This window comes from Rhopilema esculentum, chromosome 9 (genome assembly GCF_057945365.1).
Source record: "Rhopilema esculentum isolate cy_ngs chromosome 9, ASM5794536v1, whole genome shotgun sequence".
Classification (NCBI taxonomy): Eukaryota; Metazoa; Cnidaria; class Scyphozoa; order Rhizostomeae; family Rhizostomatidae; genus Rhopilema; species Rhopilema esculentum.
In genome coordinates this window covers 6,006,683-6,029,324 of record NC_142823.1, presented here as the reverse complement: position 1 = coordinate 6,029,324, position 22,642 = coordinate 6,006,683, and the positions used below count along the sequence as shown (strand labels likewise).

The window sequence follows — 22,642 nt, the reverse complement described above, 5'->3', positions numbered from 1 at the left end:
TTGATTTGTGGCACCATCTCAATTCTTAAACATTGCTGTTGTTGCAAGTGGGTCAGAAGTTATCCTGATTCGGCGTTTCCATTAACTTGCAGGTAGGTAAAAAGATACCCGGGTAAAAACTGACCCACTTTGAGACCCGTTTTCAAACTTATCCGTTTTACAAGTGGGTTAGTGGGAACGCGACGCAGAAACGAATAACTTTTAACCCGGATATGTTTTAACCCAGGCTAGTGGAAAGGCTGCCTTAGAGCTCACCGAGTGCGGATAGTGAACTGGAACTTATAAGTTAATCGTTTATGTATATATTGTTCTTCAAGTTCATTATTTAGATATCGTTACCAAACCAGAACTCTTTTTATTGAAATCGTGTTTAACTTCATCTCTTGGGCAGTCGTGTGAATAACACAACGTGACTCCAAAATTACGTTGCAAATTATTCGCTGCTTTCACAGCCTAGGCCAAACTTTTAGCGGCAAAAGCAAGGCAATGAGACATAATAAAGTAATTCCAAAATTAGAATTGAATTTAGATGGGTAAAATGTTTCTATAAAACTGAAGTTATTTTTTGACCTTTAAAGCATTTCAAGCTCAGGTGCTCCTCCATTTTAATTTCTTTGATTCGAAAAACAGATAAATTTTGATTATTTTGGATAGTAAATTAATCTAAATCAACGCTTAATTGCGGTCTTCATTATGCGTTATCACGAAAAAGACAATAAATGGCTGAATCTTTGAATTACCAAATGTAAACTATTTCATCAACGCTGTATTCCATTTGGCATTTGTACAGAACAGCAGTTAAAACAATTCTTAATATTTTCGCTTGAAAGAACTTGAATTTTATCAGCACACCCTCCTCTGCGTTGACAACATAACATTGTATAATGTTTTACAATTTCTCCTCGTTTTAGGGTGTATATAGAAATGTGTTTCGCTTTCTTTATTCACATTTCGGAAAAAAGAAACTAAAATGCTAAAGCGCTTCAATCCATAAAAAAACTGGATTCTGAAGTGCTCGTCAGGGATTTTGCAAATTTTGCTCTAAGGAGAATGGACTTAGCTTGAAACTTTTGAATACTGTCTATCATTTTTAGATATTTGCTTACAACTTTGGAAAATCAGTTTTTATACGCAGAGCTTCTTCACCTGACACAATTCAGAATATCAATGGGAGAGGAGAATTCTCTTACTTTTAACTGTTTCAGCACTCTCGCTCGTCGATCTTTTCAATATTGAACGTAATCTTGAGTTCGACGAATCGTTTGTTTCGTCACTGCGTGACCTTTCAATAGGGTGTCTTGATAATCCCTGCGCAGCACCGGATGAGTCGGTATCACTTATGACGTCATCTTGCAATTCTTCTAAATTAACATCAAGGGTCATTTCGCTTGAGCTCGAATTTCTATCAGCTGTAGGAGAGAAAAGAGGAAATACGATATAAAAAGAGGATAACCTAATAATAAAGTGTGCAGAAGGTTTTCTGTAACGAAGGTGCTCGTTTATGCTGGTGAGGGTGATGACACTGACGCCAATGTTGACGACTGATAGTGCTGATTATGATTATTATGATGACTATGTTGTGTACAGTGGTGATGATTACGTTGCCTTGCGATCAAATGATACCTCGAGGCTATATGACAATGTACACTCTTTTTAATAAGAACAATAAGCAAACGAGCCTCAAAATTGGTCAAAAGTTAAGAACAAATTAAGAACAAGCCGAGGCTGAGCTACTGTAAAATGCAATTTTGAACAACGGTTTATCCCAAAAATGAGGATTTTTAGCCATGTGTGGGTGCTTTCTCGGTGAACATTCAAACTTCTCGGCAAATTAAGGTTGTCTTACTCACTTTGTCGGGAAATGAGGCCTGAACACCTCCCTGGAACGAAAAAGCTAATAACCGCACTGCTAACACCCTATCAATTTTAGAAAAAATTAAGAACAACCCAGCCACAGATTTTCGAAAAAAATTAAGAACAGCCAGACTGAACTTTAAATTTACAAGCTCTTATGTAAAACAGATCCTTGCACGGCATGTATCATTAATAGCAAAAAAATCTTCTTTGAAGCGACGCTAATCAATTAAATTTCATATCTAAAACCACTAATCCAAAACCTTTCTACTTATCATTGACAAAAGAGATTGGTCTGTAGAAAAATCGGTTGGCCTCGAGCGTAATTTTGATTTGCTGTGGGTGCAAATACTCCTTTTTGTTGAAGTCGTGTTTTTAATGAATTGAATAAAGCCTGAGTCAGGTTCTTAGATTGGCTGATTAAATAGCAGGCGGTTAATTAATTCACAGGTTGTTAACACGAAATCCTTATTTTCTTTAGAGGGTTGCCGGAAAAGCAACAAGAAGATTTTACGCGAACAACTGGAAGGAGGAGCAACTGATCGATAGTCATAAAGATGAAACGAACAAAAAACTTTACGCAAGAAAAAATTAATTCCATGCATAAAATCCATAAACAATATTTCAGGATATAATGTGTAGGACAACAAAATCGGGTCACAAAGCTTCTGGTAAAGTTCCTCTCATGAGCGTAGATAAAAACATACCTGTTAAAACTACCATTTATGCTACATAAAAAAACAAAAGACGTTCGTCAATATTAATAACAAAATGAAACACGTCCTCCTTCAATGCTGCGAAGTTCATAAACCTGTACTCACGCTTCTGTAAATACAACGACTTGTACTAGAATACACATATGCTGTTTACTTTCAAAATACATTACGTTGCAATTTCACAAACAACCTGAAATTGACAAAACACCAGAAACATGCTTGAATATTTTGAATCAGAAACTAACCTTGAGAGCTAATCGAATGTCGCTGGATATTTGTCTTGTAAAGGCCGATCATTCCAGAGTCTTCCACCGACCCAGAAGAATCAACAGTGGATGCTTCTTCTTTGAGCTTGCAAAGCTCTGTCTTATCACCTGTTACTCTCTCCTCGTCTGTATCTTGATCAACTAAATCTTCTCGGTCTTGATCTAGCAGCAGCTGCGCCAGCTTTGCCTCAAGAAATTTCGATGACGTATTATCGGCCTGCAAAGTTTGGTCCGGCTTTAGCGTTTGATTTTCAGCACTACCAGCAGCCTTCGTAAATGAAAATATATTGTGAAACATGTTTATCGTTAAACATTTCAGTATGGGACCACAGATAATATATTGTGAAACATGGTTATCGTTAAACAGTTCAATGTTTCTGTTTCGATTCGCTCAATCTTTCAGTATGGGACCACAGATAATATATTGTGAAACATGGTTATCGTTAAACAGTTCAATGTTTCTGTTTCGATTCGCTTAATCTCTCAGTATGGGACCACAGATAATATATTGTGAAACATGGTTATCGTTAAACATTTCAATGTTTCTGTTTCGATTCTCTCAATCTCTCAGTATGGGACCACACTACCTTTTACTAGTTGTCAAAAAGGAAGACCTATTCTTCAGAAATAACTATCACACTAATGTGATTCCACATATGGCTATTTACTAGCACACTTTATATACGGTGGTGGTGGTGTTTGTCAGGCCATTAGTTATACCCCTAGCATCACTGATTTGGACATTATGCTTATTAACGTTTAGTTGATATTGCTTTTCTAAAAGCGTATTTCTTTAACTGCTAGCTACATAGCCAAATCTACCGGTACTGTCAAATTCAAAGGTACTGTCGTCAAATTCATTGGTACTGTCAAATTCCAAGGTACTGTCAAATTCAAAGGTACTGTCTTCAAATTCAAAGGTACTGTCTTCAAATTCAAAGGTACTGTCTTCAAATTCAAAGGTACTGTCTTCAAATTCAAAGGTACTGTCTTCAAATTCAAAGGTACTGTCTTCAAATTCAAAGGTACTGTCTTCAAATTCAAAGGTACTGTCTTCAAATTCAAAGGTACTGTCAAATTCAAAGGTACTGTCTTCAAATTCAAAGGTACTGTCTTCAAATTCAAAGGTACTGTCTTCAAATTCAAAGTTACTGTCTTCAAATTCAAAGGTACTGTCTTCAAATTCAAAGGTACTGTCTTCAAATTCAAAGGTACTGTCTTCAAATTCAAAGTTACTGTCTTCAAATTCAAAGGTACTGTCTTCAAATTCAAAGTTACTGTCTTCAAATTCAAAGGTACTGTCTTCAAATTCAAAGGTACTGTCTTCAAATTCAAAGGTACTGTCTTCAAATTCAAAGGTACTGTCTTCAAATTCAAAGGTACTGTCTTCAAATTCAAAGGTACTGTCTTCAAATTCAAAGTTACTGTCTTCAAATTCAAAGGTACTGTCTTCAAATTCAAAGGTACTGTCTTCAAATTCAAAGGTACTGTCTTCAAATTCAAAGTTACTGTCTTCAAATTCAAAGGTACTGTCTTCAAATTCAAAGGTACTGTCTTCAAATTCAAAGGTACTGTCTTCAAATTCAAAGGTACTGTCTTCAAATTCAAAGGTACTGTCGTCAAATTCAAAGGTACTGTCTTCAAATTCAAAGGTACTGTCAAATTCATTGGTACTGTCAAATTCATTGGTACTGTCAAATTTATTGGTACTGTCAAATTCATTGGTACTGTCAAATTCAAAGGTACTGTCAAATTCAAAGGTACTGTCTTCAAATTCAAAGGTACTGTCAAATTCATTGGTACTGTCAAATTCATTGGTACTGTCAAATTCATTGCTACTGTCAAATTCATCGGTACTGTCAAATTCATTGGTACTGTCAAATTCAAAGGTACTGTCTTCAAATTCAAAGGTACTGTCAAATTCATTGGTACTGTCAAATTCAAAGGTACTGTCTTCAAATTCAAAGGTACTGTCAAATTCAAAGGTACTGTCAAACTCATTCTATTTTTCTAATTTATTAACACTTTATAGTTTTCCCCGTTTGTACTTCTTGATCAAAACACGTAAGCTACAGCGCGATGTTCCTCTCAATCAAATACAAGCTTGCTGCACTTAGTCATAGATGTTGTTGTACCAACTGAAAACACTTTAATGAAATCCAATTGTATCGTAATTGGCTTCCACTGGGATATTCCATTGTGAGCTTGACAGGCCGTCATTTGGGCAAACAAGCAGGTTTCAGAAACTGTATTTGCAATTTTTCTACTATTAAATAAAACTATTGAATAAGAGTAAGACAAATCGAACCGTCATGGCAGCTTAAATTCTATTTAATAGAAGAAGTCCGGATATTCCGTCTTTTGAACGGCTTTGCACCCATTTTTATTCTGGAAGAGGTACTCAATTATCACCCATGATCAACTTTCAATTTTAATAGTATCAAAGAGATGAAATAATTTTTTTGATTGTACTTAAACAAATTATATTTCACTTATATCTTTTCAAAGATTATGGCAGATCATTGTCTAAGCCTGTGGAAACGGTCTAGCATTTGGTCTAACATAAATATTCTAAAATATAAACTAAAATATTCTAGAAACATCATTTGCACACGAAGCAAAGACACCTTCCAATTCGCTTTGCAATATTGGGTGATGTTTAGCTTGATCAAAGTTGGCCTAAAATTTAATTATTCGCCACGTGTTAGACGAAATGTTCTATTGCGCACATGTCTGACTTTGCTAAGTCATTGGATTTGCGTACTCGATACACGGCGCCGATACATATGCAGGGACAATTACTAGGTGTAAATGCTGGGTGAAACTGCAGACCCGACCAAAACACCTGAAATGTCACACCAAAGTCAGATCAAATGTTCGATCGGGTAGGAGATCCTGTATACAGGCCTTCAACCAAGATAAGCAACCAAAGATACTTTTGGTGCGGACAATCTCAAGACTGTACAAAAACAGAGCAACATCTGTGCAGGGAGAAAGCATCTCATTTTTCGACGACATGTGCACAATTTTGGCGAGGCTTCAAAGACAATTATTTCACATGTTTATATGCAGAATTTCTTGCAAATACGTCTTTCAATTTGCAAATCTGTACAAAAGCCAGCGAATGTTTATTAATACGTTTTTCCCAATAACCTGATTGTTTTTTTCAGCGTGGTGATTAAACATTCTTAATTCCCATATCAAAATCTACGTCGTTTTGAACTGTTTACGTCATAAAGTTCAAACTTCAGCACAGTCCTCAACGTCATATAGAACAGGTGTTTTACTCTGAAAAACTTAGAAATTCACTTCTCATTCATATAAAAATAACATCTTGTTTCGTTTGAGCGTGATGTCACATATATTCAGCTAAGTGTGCAAAACAAGTGATTTGCTTTCTGCGCTGGATTTAAGGCATAAATAGAGAGATTTTTCCATACTTATAAGTTGATTCCACCATTCGGTATCAGGTTCCCAAACAGCCTTAATGGGGCCAGGGGCAGGTAACTTGCATGTAGCTGTCGACGAATTCATTCAAGCATTTGATAGAAAAAAAAGTCGTTATCTTGGAACTTCTTAAGTAATTACATTTGATACGAAGTGTTCAATAAAAAATATCGATTGAAACTGGACTTTAGCTGATTGAAAGCACTGCAAAAAACACGATACTAAATTTTTTCAGGCCTACACTTAGATCCTGGTAGAGGTAAATCTGGTCCCTGCAAGTAATCAATCATCTTGCATAGCAGGGTATAAGGAATTATTTCTCTTTATCATCTAGCGACATACGTCACCTATCGCTTTGTACCTGCTGTCCCAGACCTCTCTCCCTAACGTACAGCACGAATTCCTTTCGGTGTGCCTTGTCCGTGTTTAAGTGGAAACCCGATAGGTCGGTTCTTCTAGGATTGTAAGGAGATTAACTGACTTAGCGACTGTTCAACTTATCTTAGGACGACTTTGACTTGAAAAAATTGACAAATTCAATGGGAATTGAAAATCAGTTCAACTTGATGGAAGTCCGAGTTATCAGGGATAGGACTGCGTATGCTTTCGGTTCATAATTCAAGACTAGGTGATTTTACAAGTCATCTTTTTATGCATTCTTGTCGATCGTTTGTCTGCCCGTCTGTGGAACAATAGATTCCGACTTTTGACCAGACAGTGGCGGCAACAAGTTTTTGGCAGTGGTCCGTTGACGCTTAGGGCCGTAAACAGTCGACTTTATCGTTTTATCTTGGGATTGAAGATATCATCGTGTTGATTTGATTGTGGGGTTGACTGTAGATGTCAGCATCGTCCGGATCTAGAGACACCAACTTTGTCATCCCACTTTTAATATTTTTATCTATTCTAATTTAACATCGTGAGTATTCTCTTTTTATTTTAAGAACATTGTCATTAGGTTTTTCCACAGCCACCTGAAAACAGCCAGTCTTCGCTGATGGGGACATCGTGTATAAAGAATTTGAAATCAAATAAAATGAATGATCTTAATTTTCTGCACCTCAAGACGTCTCAGCGCCGAGTCATAACTTTGTAAAGAAGGGGGAATTTTTGATGACTATACTTACCTTTTAAGGGTACAAAAAAGAGAAAAGGACCCAGTGGGCCACATTGAGGAGCAGCTTGGCTAATACTTGATGACAGACGCAAATAAATGAAATCATGATGTGAGTATATCTTTTCTGCATAAAACGCTGAAAATGACTAGAGAAAACCGCCAACCATCACCGTAGTCCTGAAATACCAGCGATAAATTCGAGCGCTATGCAACGGAGTTATTCAAACAATATCAAAAGCAACCTTATAGTTATTGAAATTATTAACAGTACTTTTGTAACTATTAACGCTTTGGTTTGTTGAGAAGGAGACTCCTTAACTGCTATTCTGCGCCAAGTAGTGAACTATTCCAGAGAGGAGAGATCAGATATAATCTTAGAATAAAGGACACCGTTTGGCTTCCAAGCACATACACCACGACCTTTGGCACGAAGTCCTTATGTTTTAGGGGTAGCATACTCTGGAACAGCATACCAGATGTGATAAAGACCAGCAAAACGATAGCTTCCTTTTGCAAAATAATAAAGCATGGACTGGTGAAGGATGCAATTGCAAATTATGCTGTCTATTATTAGCTCACTTTTCTTAAGAATACGATCTATTATTAGTTCACACAAACTGCGAATAAGAAGTTTAATATTACATTATAATTATAATGCCATTTGAATGTAAAAACATTCATTTTTGGAGTTTATACTAAATTGATATATATATACATCAGCTGTAAGGTAGAGGTAATGGTAGCTTGTGAATAAAGGAAAGGCCACGGTAGTAAGCAGTGCGACGGATTCCAATGGAATGCTTGCGGCAAAAAGTCGATAAAAATGTAGAATATAAGGAACAGAATAACGCGCCGAGAACAAACAGCAATGAACACAAGCAAATTGATGGTAGCTAGTATTTCGCCACGGCATACGGGGATTCATCAAAGCATAAGTGTAGTTGTCGCATCTTGTCGTTTTATTCCGAAATTGGAACCAAATTTACAAAAACGTGGCACCTTCGTCAGGCTTTGTAGCACGGTAGAAGCAATAGCCCTGTAGGGAATAACTCTGCGAACAGGACAATTTTAAGATGAACATCAGTTGAAAACTCAACAATACAACTGCTTCAAAATGCAAGATAAAACTAAAAAGAAATATAGATAGTAAGAAAAATTGTTTGAATTTAAACAACTTACCCAAAGATTTTTCGATTGATGCATCTTGCCTAGAATCTCAGACATCCCATGATCAGTCATGAAATACATTTCCTAAAAATCAGAAGAGAAAGTCTTTCTTATATTTCAGTCAAATTCAGGATCAATGTCTGGTCTTAAGCTTCCTTGCTGTCTTTTATAAGCTGTATATTGTAGTGCACTGAGCAACATATCCATCAAAATGCTGACATGGAAATGATAGAAGGAGCAGAGAAGTGAAGAAACGTTGCCGTTTTGTATTTTATGAACTTGTTCCGCTAGCAATTTACCTTGAAATCTAATTATAATGCCAATCAAGATGCCTTTTCAAGGAATTTACGGGGATGATGAAGGTGAAAAGGAAGGAAGAGATGAAGGGGGATAAGGGGGGAGAGGAAAAGGGAGTTGGGAAGAAAGACGGGGTGGGGAGATGAGGAAGGGTATGAGTTGGAGGAGAAATTGGAGGGGTTGTCTTGACGCTACATTTGCTCATCACAGGAAGCCACGATTGGCCGTTGGTGCATCATCACAAGTCACTTCATATGGATCAAATGTCATTTGAACACCATTGAAATTTACTTCGATGACTAAGGTCGAAAGGAAACTTAATAGACAGGGAAACTATTACAACAATCTAACCAAGTGCCTAACCTTAAATCTCTCAAGTAATTTTGATTACTTAACATATAAAGAGTACTTTTAGACTTTGAAACATTTTTGTAACTTCCCAGAGGGGCTAGTAAATGATGACGTCATGAGTGTGGTTGTTTGATGATATTTTTAGGTGAAAAATCCATCACAAAACCAAAAAGCCTTAAATTTCTCAATGAATTTTAGCTATTTAGAACATGCGCAGTATATAAAGTCTTATATTAAAGAAATTTTTTTTACCAGTGTAGGGGGGTCGTCAATGCTGACGTCATCAGTATTTTAGTCTTGAGATATTTTCAGGCAAACATTCATCACAAACAGGAATGTATCTATTAAGGGGCTTATTATCGTCATATATATTGACTGAATTTTTATTAATTTTATCAAAGTGTATTTTTATTTAAAAAACGAGGTCGATAAAAAGTCAATAAAAATTTTATTGTCTCTGCTTGCTGCTTTCAGATTCAATATACTTGAATACTAAATACCTTTAATTCTTTTTCATTTGTGCCAACGTACAGTTTGTTCCACAAACCAATCGAGTCTTGTGATTTTTGGAGGGTTATAACCAGACACTCTGGCTCAACGTCAACCGAACAGAGATCTTGGTCCAAGTTATAATATTCAGGAAATTTGAGCAAAAGACACCAACGGAGGGTATCGTTGTCTGCATCATCAGCTTTCATACTAAAATAAGCCTGAAAAGTAATTGCAAATTGGTAGAATCCGGTGTGCTTGGACTTACTACATCCGGACTGGCGATTGAACTCTCCTTACCAGCAAAAATTTATCAAAGGGCGAAAGCTGAGTAATCAGAGGTATTTGGGCATTGAAAAATCCCCCCCCCTATTCAAGCCCCCTATTTAGCCTTCTCTAATTAATGCCACCTCCCCCTATTAAGCTAAGCTAAGTGGGAAGAGCGCTCCAAAATTTCTCAATGCACCACTTTAAGACAATCTGGGGATGTAAGCATTTCTACTTATCACTTACATGTAACAACACAACACAGAAAATTTCCTATAAAATCTTTTCGACGACAAACGAAAACTACCAAAAATCGGATATCCACACTGCCTGGACAAATGAATTCCATCCGCTTTTAAAGTATCTGCTTTAACGGGCAGGAGTCTCATCAGCGCCTCGGCGTTATATAGAGCATTCATCGAATGTAAAAGTTTTCGTGTTGTAATGTGAATCAGAAATTCAAAATTGAATAGATTGTCCAGGTTTGAAATAGGAATTTACTATGTTATTTGTCCACACACTGCAAGCGTTTTCAAGGACGAATTAAAGACAATTTTCAGGCACAAAAAGGCAAAAAAAACCTTTTTTACTAATGTCCTACTCAAGTGCACTCTCGCAAACGTTGGAGAATACATACAAATAGCATGCTGATCAGAGACTTGGGCCATCCAAAAGGGTTCAGGAGGAAGGACATAATTCTACTATAGGATGATAGAATACAAACATTTTCTGGAATAAGGTAAATAGAACATAAAGCGGAAAAAATAAAATATCAGGAACGTAATCACATGCTAAATTTGAAATTGCCCAGCAAAATTCGTTGCGTTACGCCAAAGAGTTACGTTCTTTTTTTTCGATCTAGCGTCTGCTTTGCAGGTTCTCTAAGGTGGAGGAGACCCTTTTGAGCCACCTGACTGAAATTCGTTTTTTCCATTCCGTTTTACTTGTTTAGTTTTTCATCGATGAAGTTGTATTGTATAATTATTGTAAGTGGCTGTCGTAGATGAAACTCGCTGACAAGATGTCCTTTCCACCTATAGCAGTCCCAGCAGATTCAAATTCATTTTCGTAGTTAGCCTAATTTTTGCGATGGAAAACAAATTCGTTCTTGCTGGATTTATCAACTTTCAGCTAATCTTTCAAAGGTTTTCGAAGATCTCCAGCCTTGAAGCAGGACGAGCTCGTGACCTTCAAATTTTCCTTGATTTTCAAGTTTGACGAAGATAATTCCATTAAAATTGATACAAATGCGCTAAATCCATTGCAGGCAGATGGAAAAGTCCAGGCAGGATAAATACAGTGTGAGAGCACTGAACACTAGGCTGACTTAATTAGGGGTGTTCTCTGTGATTTTGCTAGGGCACGCAGTTTTTCTTCAGAAAAAGAGCACATTTTAAAACTACGAGGGCCCTTGTTTAATATTAGTTAAAAGTGGGGGGAAGGGGGGTAAGGGGCTTCTTGGTCTCCGCAAAGAACTATAAGAAAGTAGGTAACTGATTACCTTTCTTGAACCAAAACCAAGTGAGACATCCTCTATTCTGACATTTGACAAGTGTATATTTACTGTGACTGTTTCTTCATTCTGATCATAGTCGTATAGCGGCAACTTAGTCCTTCCTGTAAGGTCTACAACAGAGAATAATAAGCTGCGTTTTATTCTCTTAAAAAATGCGTTTTTATTCAAACAGATATGATGTTGATTAATGGTGATGAAGTTGAAGATTATGATCATGACGACGACGATAATAGTTTGCGATTATCCAAATAGCGCCTGGGCACTTGTTGAAATTTTGGCAGCTATGAGGGGGCACTTTCTCGGGGGAAGGAGTACTTTCTCGGGGGAGGCACTTCTTTGAGGGTGTGTCTTTTTTCGAGAAGGGGGGCTTATTCGAAAGTGGGTACTTTCTAAATTTTTCTTCATTTCAAAAAGATTGTTTGTCATCGAAATTTAATAAGGAAAACGGTATACATATTGCACCGGTTTTACCGGAAAATTGGACAGAAAATGCAATTATATGATGGTGCTAACAATTATTTGAGGTAGCGTTTTTTATCATGATATCACAAAAGAAAATCAAGGGTGAAAATCTAAGATGAGATAGGAAGGGCTTGAATAGAGTAAAAGGAGTAGAAGGAAGTTGCCTTGCGTGCGGGCTGAGCCCAACGATGTTCGCCCAATTGTGCCTGTCAGGGTGTCCAATGGCATAAAATGGGAACATTTCCAAAGATGATTGGACTTTTAGGGAGTGTCTTACGGAGGGTCGCCAAAAGGGGGCAAGGGGCAAAGCGCCCCAGAGCCTCGTGGTCTAAGGGGCCTTATAAAGTAACTCCCGTGTTAAAATGGAACTAATTAAAAGTACAAAAATATCCATGAAAAATTAAAACATTTTACACGAATGAATGAATTCAAACTAATCTGAAGGGCATGATCACAGCAATTTGCTCCTCGCTTCGCTCACAGAAGGCCTCGTCTATCCGGTATTGCCCCAGGGCCTCCAAAACCTCTCGGCGGCAATGGTTTTACGATCACAATCTAGCTTACAAATTCAATTCTTATGAACCTTGCGATTGTCAAAATCGCTAAGTTTAGTTCTAAGTTAAAGTGAGTTTTATAGGAATACGTCCATTCAGTACAGCTGTAACAACAAAGAACAGGTTGATTAGAAATGTATTGGAAAATCTTAGCACATTGACATACCCATTATCTCACTGAACTCAAACTCCATATCATCCAGCGATGTTGTGATCTCATTTTCGAGATCCTCTTTGACAATAAGCTTCCCAGCAGGCTCGCTATCGACTTTCTCACAATCAACGTTGTCCTTTGCTGAAATTTGGTGTTCTCCGTTTGAATTTGGGCTACAGACATCGCCAGGTTCCAAAGAGGATCGTAAAGACATATTGTATTTCATTAAATTTTCATTATCTCCGTCGCATTCACAGCCATTTTGCTCTGTCATTACAGCGTTACCACATGAACCCGTGGTCTCATAAACTGCTTTGCTAGCCTCTGCACGCGCCTCCTTTAACAACTTTCTACTTTGATTTGAGTCTTCAACACGTTGCAACGAACTATCATCTTCTTTCACTTCCAGCGACTGTACAGCATCTTCTTCAATGACATAATAATCTTTTCCAGAATTATCAGTTTCCTGGGTATCCGCACAACTTGCGTTTCTCTTGATAACAACCTCACAATCGGATTTTGCAGAAACCTGATTTGAGGAGGTTTTGGATTTGTGAAATAGATATTCTTCTTGCTCCGTCGATCGTATGTGATCATTAATAACCGCAGGTTTAATCCCCTCTTTTCTGTTCGAGATATCTTTATCGCGAGCAATCTCCATCGACATGTTGTTATTTTCCCTTTTTGATAATGTACTTGCGCCCATTATTCCAGTACACCTGCCTTCTATCTTCTCATTAACCTCGTTATCAAAGTTATCCGATGGTTCCCTCACCAGACATTCCATTTCACTGCAATGCTCAAAAACGCGTTCTGTCTCTGCAACGCAAGCTTCTTTGTCTCCGAAACTCCCTTCATCCACGTTGTGCTTGATTCCAAAAACCTGACCAGCGTTCGCAGGTGGATTTTCTGCTTCCCTTTCAAGGTAATTAGCAGAAATCTCCTTCGATAGTATCGTGCCAGTTTTCACAGTTTCTTTGTTTTCATTTTGGACCTTAATATGCAAACATAATCATTAACTATAAATCAAGGTGAAAATTCTGATAATAGAATAACGATTTCACCTGCAGTTATGTCGCCAATGAATTAATCAATCTAAAAAATGCTACTGAAATCAAAGAAAGGGATGGCTATTTGCTGTCATAGAGCAAAAGGTTCATTCACAAAACAGGTAGAGGCGCGGCGAATTTGCTTACTTCAGCTACGTTTCCTTCAATATACCTAAAATGCAATATTCTTAGATCATTTCATTGGCCTGTTATGATCATTTCATTCTAATTCGTCGTTTAATATGTGACTTTAGGAAATATTTGACCGATATCTTCCCACCTGATCAAAACTGCACATTACAATACAGTCAGGAAGGGTACGATGTTATGGTCGACTAACCGAAAGTCAGGTTGCTTAGAGAATCTTTGAAAACAAAGCCACATGGTAATTGCATGGAAATATTAATGCATAAAGAATTAAATGACAGAACTGAAAGTTTGACTAGAAACTGAAAAGAGGATTCGCAGGTTGTCTTCTGCACCAGTCTCCTTATTCCAAATGTCGAAACACACTCCTATCCCAAAAATACGATGTCCATACATGGGCTATGCTCTCATCGAATCGCATCTATTTTCAGTATATACAATCCTCTTCAGTATTGTATCTTCAATCTCCAACTCTGTGTTTCACAAATACAAAGATCATTGATACTTGAAAGCATCTTAATCTCGTTGTCCAGTCAAGATAATTCTAGTTGTCCAGTCAAGGGATAAAGCTTCTTTAAAATACGCTAGCTTTGTCTTGGGAAGCTTTAAAAAAATTAGAAGACTTTGTGATATTCTTTTTCAAAAGATCAAGAATCGATGTAGTGTTTTCTGTAGTGCCTTAAGCTCGCAGCTTAATCACCACGAAGCGAAGAATAATTTTTGGCTTCAATCAACGAACGTCAAAACGTATTTGATCGTGGTAGCTTTACAGAGTTGGAGTGCTTGGTCGATCTCTAGTCTGATATTAACTCAAAAACAAAAAACAGAATTAACTGTTACTGACGTCTTGCACAGAAACAAACGGCTCCTCTCATTTTAATCGCAAAGATAAGCGTAAAGATTTGTAAAAAATTTCATTATGCAACAGGAAATTTCAGCGATTTCTTAGAACTAGTGACATTGTAGCTAGATATAATTCACTGACTACATTGGTATTTTTGCACTAAAATACTCGCTTTGTTCACAATTATTACAATAACAGAGACATGGTATACCCTCTCCAAAGTTTTTTAACATCGAAAATTCATAATGAAGTAAAAAGATGTCTTTTGAAATCACACGAAACTAAAATGGATTATTAACTCTTCGTTTATACGAGATATTTAACGTGGGTTTTAGAGCTTATTGCAAGCTTGCAATTATTTGTTTGTGTAAAATTAAGTGTAAAATTCCTAGAAACAACCAAAGCATGCATTTGAGACTGGTTTAATGATGTAGCTTGCACCCAGGCCCTTTTCTTAAAGGCAGTCTGTCCTCTCAATGATTGGCTAATATGAACAATACTTCCTGTCTAAACGGATTACGCTGTTCGCTTTGGCAGGCCTGGCTGTGGTAGTATACGACATTCAAAACTGCAGACAAAAACTTTTCTGGAGTAATGACAATTGAGGAATTTCCTTTCGCAGTTGAGTTATCTGTCGCATAAACCACACAGCGAACAAGTTTTTCAATCCACAGCTTATGACCATTTGATTCAACACAGCCATTTGATTCAAAAGCTCTTGAATCAACGCTGTTTCTGATTGGTTTAAAACGTTTAATTATCGACCAAGCTCAACGGTGCGTGAACTTAACTCCCGTGAAAATAAAGTTGAGCACAATAAGGGACAGGGGGACAGACTGCCTTTAAGAAGAGACACTAGATCATAAAAGCAACCAAATAAAAGAAATTCTTAATCGTCAGAAAGTTTCACAGATTAGCGCCATTCACAACCTAGAACCCAGAAAGAATCCAGGATATTCTAACGAGCTTATGCCGATATCTGGCGGTATCTTTATCTAAGATCACTCGTACGATTACTCGTACTGCAATTCAGTGTTTTAGACCCCGTTCACACTGCACCGGTGTAATATGCGTTTTGGTACCCTATGCAAAAGTGTAACATTGTTAAACGCAATGTGTTTCAGATCGTGTGATTTCCTCATTTTGCGATGTTTTGACATGGTTTTAAGAGTTTAATATTTACACTTGTCAATCACGCAAAGTTTGGAGTCACCATGTACTTTTTTTGCATAAACTTAACAAAGCAAATCACAGCACAGCTTCTTACTTGCATCCCTTTTATAAAAATAGTTCAATTGTTCTTTACATTCTGAACAATATGAGCCAGAACATTCGACCGGTTCGCATGCTAAATTCCACAATTCGTTGTGGTACCCTATTGTTTAAGTGCTCGGGTACGTTTCTGCATAACCAAAATGGTCATACGTTTGTGTACCCGGACCAAAATGCATAAGGTTGCCGGAATGCATATGACACCGGATAAATTTTAGCCGGATAAAATTTGTTCGGATTGATTTGCTTTTACACTGTGCCGCACAAATTTTGTCCACTTTCCCCCGTTTGTACTGTACCGGATAACTACAGTCACGTGCCCGAACCATGCAGAGAACGCTCAAAATGAGGTCATCTCTAGGCAACCGATTTTCAATAACACCGTAATTCCCGCCAAAACGCCAAAGGTGCGAAGACTTTTCCTTCATTCTTCAGAATCAACTGCTTCGCGTTCAGACGAAGTCCGAGGAAATTGTCAAAGAACATTAGGCCAATATAGTTTGCCTGAGCTCGTACATATTTACGCGAAGTAAAGTCAAAATGACGACAACGTGCAGATTGGTGAAAACACGATTCTGTTTACGAGAAATGGGAATTGGCACCACCTTCTTTCTCTTTTTTTAAAAGAGCCTCGCTGTTAATCAAAATCAACCTCGCAGCGGATGTGGATAAAATTTATCCGGATAAAACCGCTTACACTGTACCACATAGCTATCTGAACTAATTAATATACTTTCCTAGGTGAACTAATTTTGTTCCGATAGCCACTTTCAAATTCGTGCGGATAGCTTGGGTCTAGTGTAAACGCGACGCTTATCTGAACTAATTTTGATGCGGATAAAATTAATCCGGTACAGTGTAAACGGGGTCTTAAAGTTATACTTACAATAGGCTGGTTCAGGTCCTGTTTGATAACTGGTAAGGTAACAATGAGAACTTTGCGGCTTTTATCAAACTGTGCTTTTCCATTGTCTTCGTCAACTGGGTAGGGTAGAGGGATCTGAGCCATGTTAACGAAATATTATAAACTGATGGGTAGTATCAAATGGAAAATAAAAATATCGACTTACATAAGGTCTAATGGACAAGCTACTATTTGCAATGGAACATTTAAGAAAAGAAAAATTGAAGGAATAACTATTATGAAACTTGAGAGTTTAATTGGGCGGGAGAAACGGATAGAGTTGTGGGAAACCTATGAGACACGGGCAGACTATGAGACGCGGACAGTCCATGAGATACGGACAGGCTAAGAGATATGGACAGCATATGAGATACGGACAGGTTAAATGTTATGTACAGCATATGAGATACGGAGAGATTAAAACATATGGACAGCATATAAGATACGGGCAGACTATGAGATATGGAAAGGTAAAGAGATATGGACAGCAAATGAGATACGGACAGGCTAAGAGATATGGACAGCATATCAGACACGGGCAGACTTTGAGATACGGAAAGGCTATGAGGTATGGATAGCAAATGAGATACGGACCGGTTAAGAGATATAGACATCATGTGAGATACGGACTGGTTAAAAGATTTGGACAGCATATGAGATACGGACAGGTTAAGAGATATGGACAGTCTATGAGACACGGGCAGACTGTGAGATACGGACAGGTTAAGAGATATGGACAGTCTATGAGACACGGGCAGACTTTGAGATACGGAAAGGCTAGGAGGTATGGATAGCAAATGAGATACGGGGCCGGTTAAGAGAAATGGACAGTCTTTGAGACACGGACAGACTTTGAGATACGGAAAGGCTAGGAGGTATGGATAGCAAATGAGATACGGACCGGTTAAGAGATATAGACAGCATGTGAGATACGGAGGGATTAAAACATATGGACAGCATATAAGATACGGGCAGACTATGAGATATGGAAAGGTAAAGAGATATGGACAGCAAATGAGATACGGACAGGTTAAGAGATATGGACAGCATATCAGACACGGGCAGACTTTGAGATACGGAAAGGCTAGGAGGTATGGATAGCAAATGAGATACGGACCGGTTAAGAGATATAGACAGCATGTGAGATACGGAGGGATTAAAACATATGGACAGCATATAAGATACGGGCAGACTATGAGATATGGAAAGGTAAAGAGATATGGACAGCAAATGAGATACGGACAGGCTAAGAGATATGGACAGCATATCAGACACGGGCAGACTTTGAGATACGGAAAGGCTAGGAGGTATGGATAGCAAATGAGATACGGACCGGTTAAGAGATATAGACATCATGTGAGATACGGACTGGTTAAAAGATTTGGACAGCATATGAGATACGGACAGGTTAAAAGATTTGGACAGCATATGAGATACGGACAGGTTAAGAGATATGGACAGTCTATGAGACACGGGCAGACTTTGAGATACGGAAAGGCTAGGAGGTATGGATAGCAAATGAGATACGGACCGGTTAAGAGAAATGGACAGTCTTTGAGACACGGACAGACTTTGAGATACGGAAAGGCTAGGAGGTATGGATAGCAAATGAGATACGGACCGGTTAAGAGATATAGACATCATGTGAGATACGGACTGGTTAAAAGATTTGGACAGCATATGAGATACGGACAGGTTAAGAGATATGGACAGTCTATGGGACACGAGCAGACTTTGAGATACGGAAAGGCTAGGAGGTATGGATAGCAAATGAGATACGGACCGGTTAAGAGAAATGGACAGTCTTTGAGACACGGACAGACTTTGAGATACGGAAAGGCTAGGAGGTATGGATAGCAAATGAGATACGGACCGGTTAAGAGAAATGGACAGCATGTGAGATACGGACAGGTTAGGAGATTTGGACAGCATATGCGATACGGACAGGTTAAGAGATATGGACAGTCCATGAGACGCGGGCAGACTATGAGATACGGAAAGGTTTAGAGATATGGATAGCAAATGAGATACGGACAGGTTAAGAGATACGGACAGCATGTGATATACGGACAGGTTAAGAGATATGGACAGCAAATGAGATACGGACAGGTTAAGAGATATGGACAGTCTATGAGACACGGGCAGACTATGAGATACGGAAAGGTTAAGAGATATGGATAGCAAGTGAGAAACGGACAGGTTAAGAGATATGGACAGCATATGAGATACGGACAGGTTAAGAGATATGGACAGCATATGAGATACGGATAGGTTAAGAGATATGGACAGTCTATGAGACACGGGCAGACTATGAGATACGGACAGGTTAAGAGATATGGACATCAAAGGAGATACGGACAGGTTAACAGATATGGACAGCATATGAGATACGGACAGGTTAAGAGATATGGACAACCTATGAGAAACGGGCAGACTATGAGATACGGACAGGTTAACAGATATGGACAGCATATGAGATACGGACAGGTTAACAGATATGGATAACAAATGAGATTCGGACAGGTTAAGAGATATGGACAGCAAATGAGATACGGAAAGGTTAAGAGATATGGACAACCTATGAGAAACGGACAGACTATGAGATACGGACAGGTTAAGAGATATGGACAGCAAATGAGATACGGACAGGTTAACAGATATGGACAGCATATGAGATACGGATAGGTTAAGAGATATGGACAGTCTATGAGACACGGGCAGACTATGAGATACGGACAGGTTAAGAGATATGGACATCAAAGGAGATACGGACAGGTTAACAGATATGGACAGCATATGAGATACGGACAGGTTAAGAGATATGGACAACCTATGAGAAACGGGCAGACTATGAGATACAGACAGGTTAAGAGATATGGACAGCATATGAGATACGGAAAGGTTAAAGCCTGGTACTCACTAGACGATTATCACAATTATCACGATAACGATTAGGCTGTAATCGTCTTTATCCACAGTGAGTACATCAAATGTAATCGTGTTATGCCCTTTAATCGTGATAAAACCATCAAGATTATCGCGAAAGGATATCAAAAATTTTTGATATCTTTTCGCGGTAATTGTGATCCGATGACGTCAGTCCTTTTGTTCAAAATAATGTGAAGAAATTATGAAGGGAAAGGAGTGTCCAAGGCACTGTGTCCAATGTAAACGAAATATAGAAAAACTGTAATTTTACTCATTCGATGTGCATTAAGTTAAGCATATCTCATCAAACATTCTGTCTTAAAAATGGAGAGTGAAAACTAGCAATTCGACGAGAAACTTTCTGAAGCTGTGAGAAAATATATGTAATGAAATTCGCGGTCGTTTAGTCCTTGTTCTCGAACCAATCCATGATGTTCGCTAGAAGTTTTATTTTGAAAATATATCTGACCTACAACCTTCTCTTCTTTTTCTCTCAATCTTTTACCTATTTTCTCCTCTTTCTACGTTTTCTTAAGGTGTATACAACGCTTATCGCTGCAAGGAGTTTTTATTCCTGTGAACAGTCATTTTGAGTATACGATTAACGCGTCAGTGAGTACATGATTTAGCTGAGCATCCTACTGTCAAGAAAATATTTTACCGTGATAATCGTTATCGTGGTAATCGTGATAATCGTGATAATCGTCCAGTGAGTACCAGGCTTTAGCTGAGCATCCTACTGTCAAGAAAATATTTTATCGTGATAATCGTTATCGTGGTAACCGTGAAAATCGTGATAATCGTCCAGTAAGTACCAGGCTTTAGAGATATGGACAACCTATGAGAAACGGGCAGACTATGAGATACGGACAGGTTAAGAGAATGGATAGCAAATGAGATACGGACAGGTTAAGAGATATGGACAGCATATGAGATACGGACAGGTTAAGAGATATGGACAGCAAATGAGATACGGACAGGTTAAGAGATATGGACAGCATATGAGATACGGACAGGTTAAGAGATATAGACAGTCTATGAGACACGGGCAAACTATGAGATGCGGAAAGATTAAGAGATATGGACAGCATATGAGATACGGACAGGTTAAGAGATATGGACAGCATATGATATACGGACAGGTTAAGAGATATGGACAGCCTATGAGACACGGGGAGACTTTGGGATACGGACAGGTTAAGAGTTATGGACAGCATATGAAATGCGGACAGGTTAAAAGATATGGACAGCATATGAGATACGGACAGGTTAAGAGTTATGGACAGTCTCTGAGACACGGGCAGACTGTGAGATACGGACAGGTTAAATTATGTGGACAGCATAATACGATACAATCGCATAGCAAAATAGAAAGGCCAAATTCATATTAAAAAAGGAATCACTACTGCTGTCTCCGTTTCAATATGTCTGATAAAGCACAGAGTTTCAGCTTTGCTTTCATTGTTTAAGTTACTATCAATCTAAATCATTGATACTCATATTTTCTAACTCTGTCACCAACATAGAAACTATTCTGATGACTAAACCTAGTCATTGTTTAATTAGTTACTGTTGAAAAAAGTAAAATAAAACTAAACACTGCATATAGACAAGAATGCTCCTAACAGGGGCAGTCTGACATTCCAAGAAATTTTCAAAGAGTCCTGACAGACGAGGAATTATCTAGGCAAGACCAAAGTTCCCTATAACTGCAACGCATCGCTTTAGGCACACAATAAATTTTGAACACAAGTCTTAACGTCAATCATGGTCTCACAAACCAGGAATATTCCAAATAATATTTCTATGAATGAGAAAATCATTCTGTTGACTTCAACTTCCATTCAGAAAATAAATTCAATTGCCTTAGAAATACAATGAAAAAGATTAAGACACAAATCTTAGCATCAATCATGGTTTTACAGAACAGCAATCTTCACAATTTTATTTCTATGAATGAGAAAATCATTCTGTAAACTTACTCTCCCATTCAGAAAAAAAATTCAATTGATTTGGTTAACAACAAACATTACAGAACATATGTTGAGTCTGGCACAGTAATGCAACAGCTGCTTCTGTGCATTCAAAAAGGAGTTTAGGAAAGCCTGTTGCAAACAACGGCAGTCATGATTGACTGAGACTAGACAACTAACGTGGTTTTTAGAGCTCAATCAAGTAGCAGCCAGTGTTAGCATATGGACCTGCCTCGTGACGTAATCAGCTCTCAGGCCCTTTCCGTAGCTAAAGACACGCTTTGATAATCGCAATTTTTATAATTACCCTTCCCCTAAGTTTGATGATATCATTGCAAAAAGAAAAGCTGCGTTTTTTTCTACTGTTGCAAGAGGATCAATTTGTTCAGTTTTCTGTTATATTATGGAGGGTTTTATTTCAGGTAGGTGATTATGTGAAAAGCAAAAGAAGAGCCTGGATAGATGATGTTAAAGAGGGGGCAGCTATGGTATCCTAAAATAAGGTCTAATGACGGGGGGGGACTATGATTAGGGACATATCACGTAGATGCTACTTGGAATGAATGAATAAATGAATGAATGAATGAATGAATGAATAAATGAATGAATGAAAGAATGAATGAATAAATGATGGATAAATGAATGAATGAATGAATAAAGGAATGAATGAATGAATGAATAATTGAATGAATGAGTGAACGAACGAACGAACAAACAAAAGAACGAACGAACGAACAAATGGATGAATGGACGAACGAACAAACGAACGAATGACTGAACGAATGAATCGTATTGGTGAATTTAATAATTGGTACTTCTTATAAACTTCTTTTAAATTGAGAATAATAATTGTGCGCAAAAGACAGGT

At 38.0% G+C, this 22,642-nt stretch overlaps 1 protein-coding gene across 2 annotated transcripts in view; it reads right to left on the bottom strand.

The window, feature by feature from the left end:
• The window catches only part of LOC135688869 (uncharacterized), a 50,944-nt gene that overhangs the window by 5,445 nt on the left and 22,857 nt on the right, over positions 1-22,642 (bottom strand). For both annotated transcript variants that reach the window (XM_065205915.2, XM_065205916.2), the window contains 7 exons: positions 16,856-16,969; positions 12,670-13,651; positions 11,473-11,597; positions 9,716-9,925; positions 8,580-8,651; positions 2,816-3,104; positions 1,191-1,409 (listed from right to left, as the gene is read on the bottom strand). In XM_065205915.2, the coding sequence (XP_065061987.2) occupies positions 1,191-1,409; positions 2,816-3,104; positions 8,580-8,651; positions 9,716-9,925; positions 11,473-11,597; positions 12,670-13,651; positions 16,856-16,969 (2,011 nt within the window). The remainder of the gene's footprint in view (positions 1-1,190; positions 1,410-2,815; positions 3,105-8,579; positions 8,652-9,715; positions 9,926-11,472; positions 11,598-12,669; positions 13,652-16,855; positions 16,970-22,642) is intronic.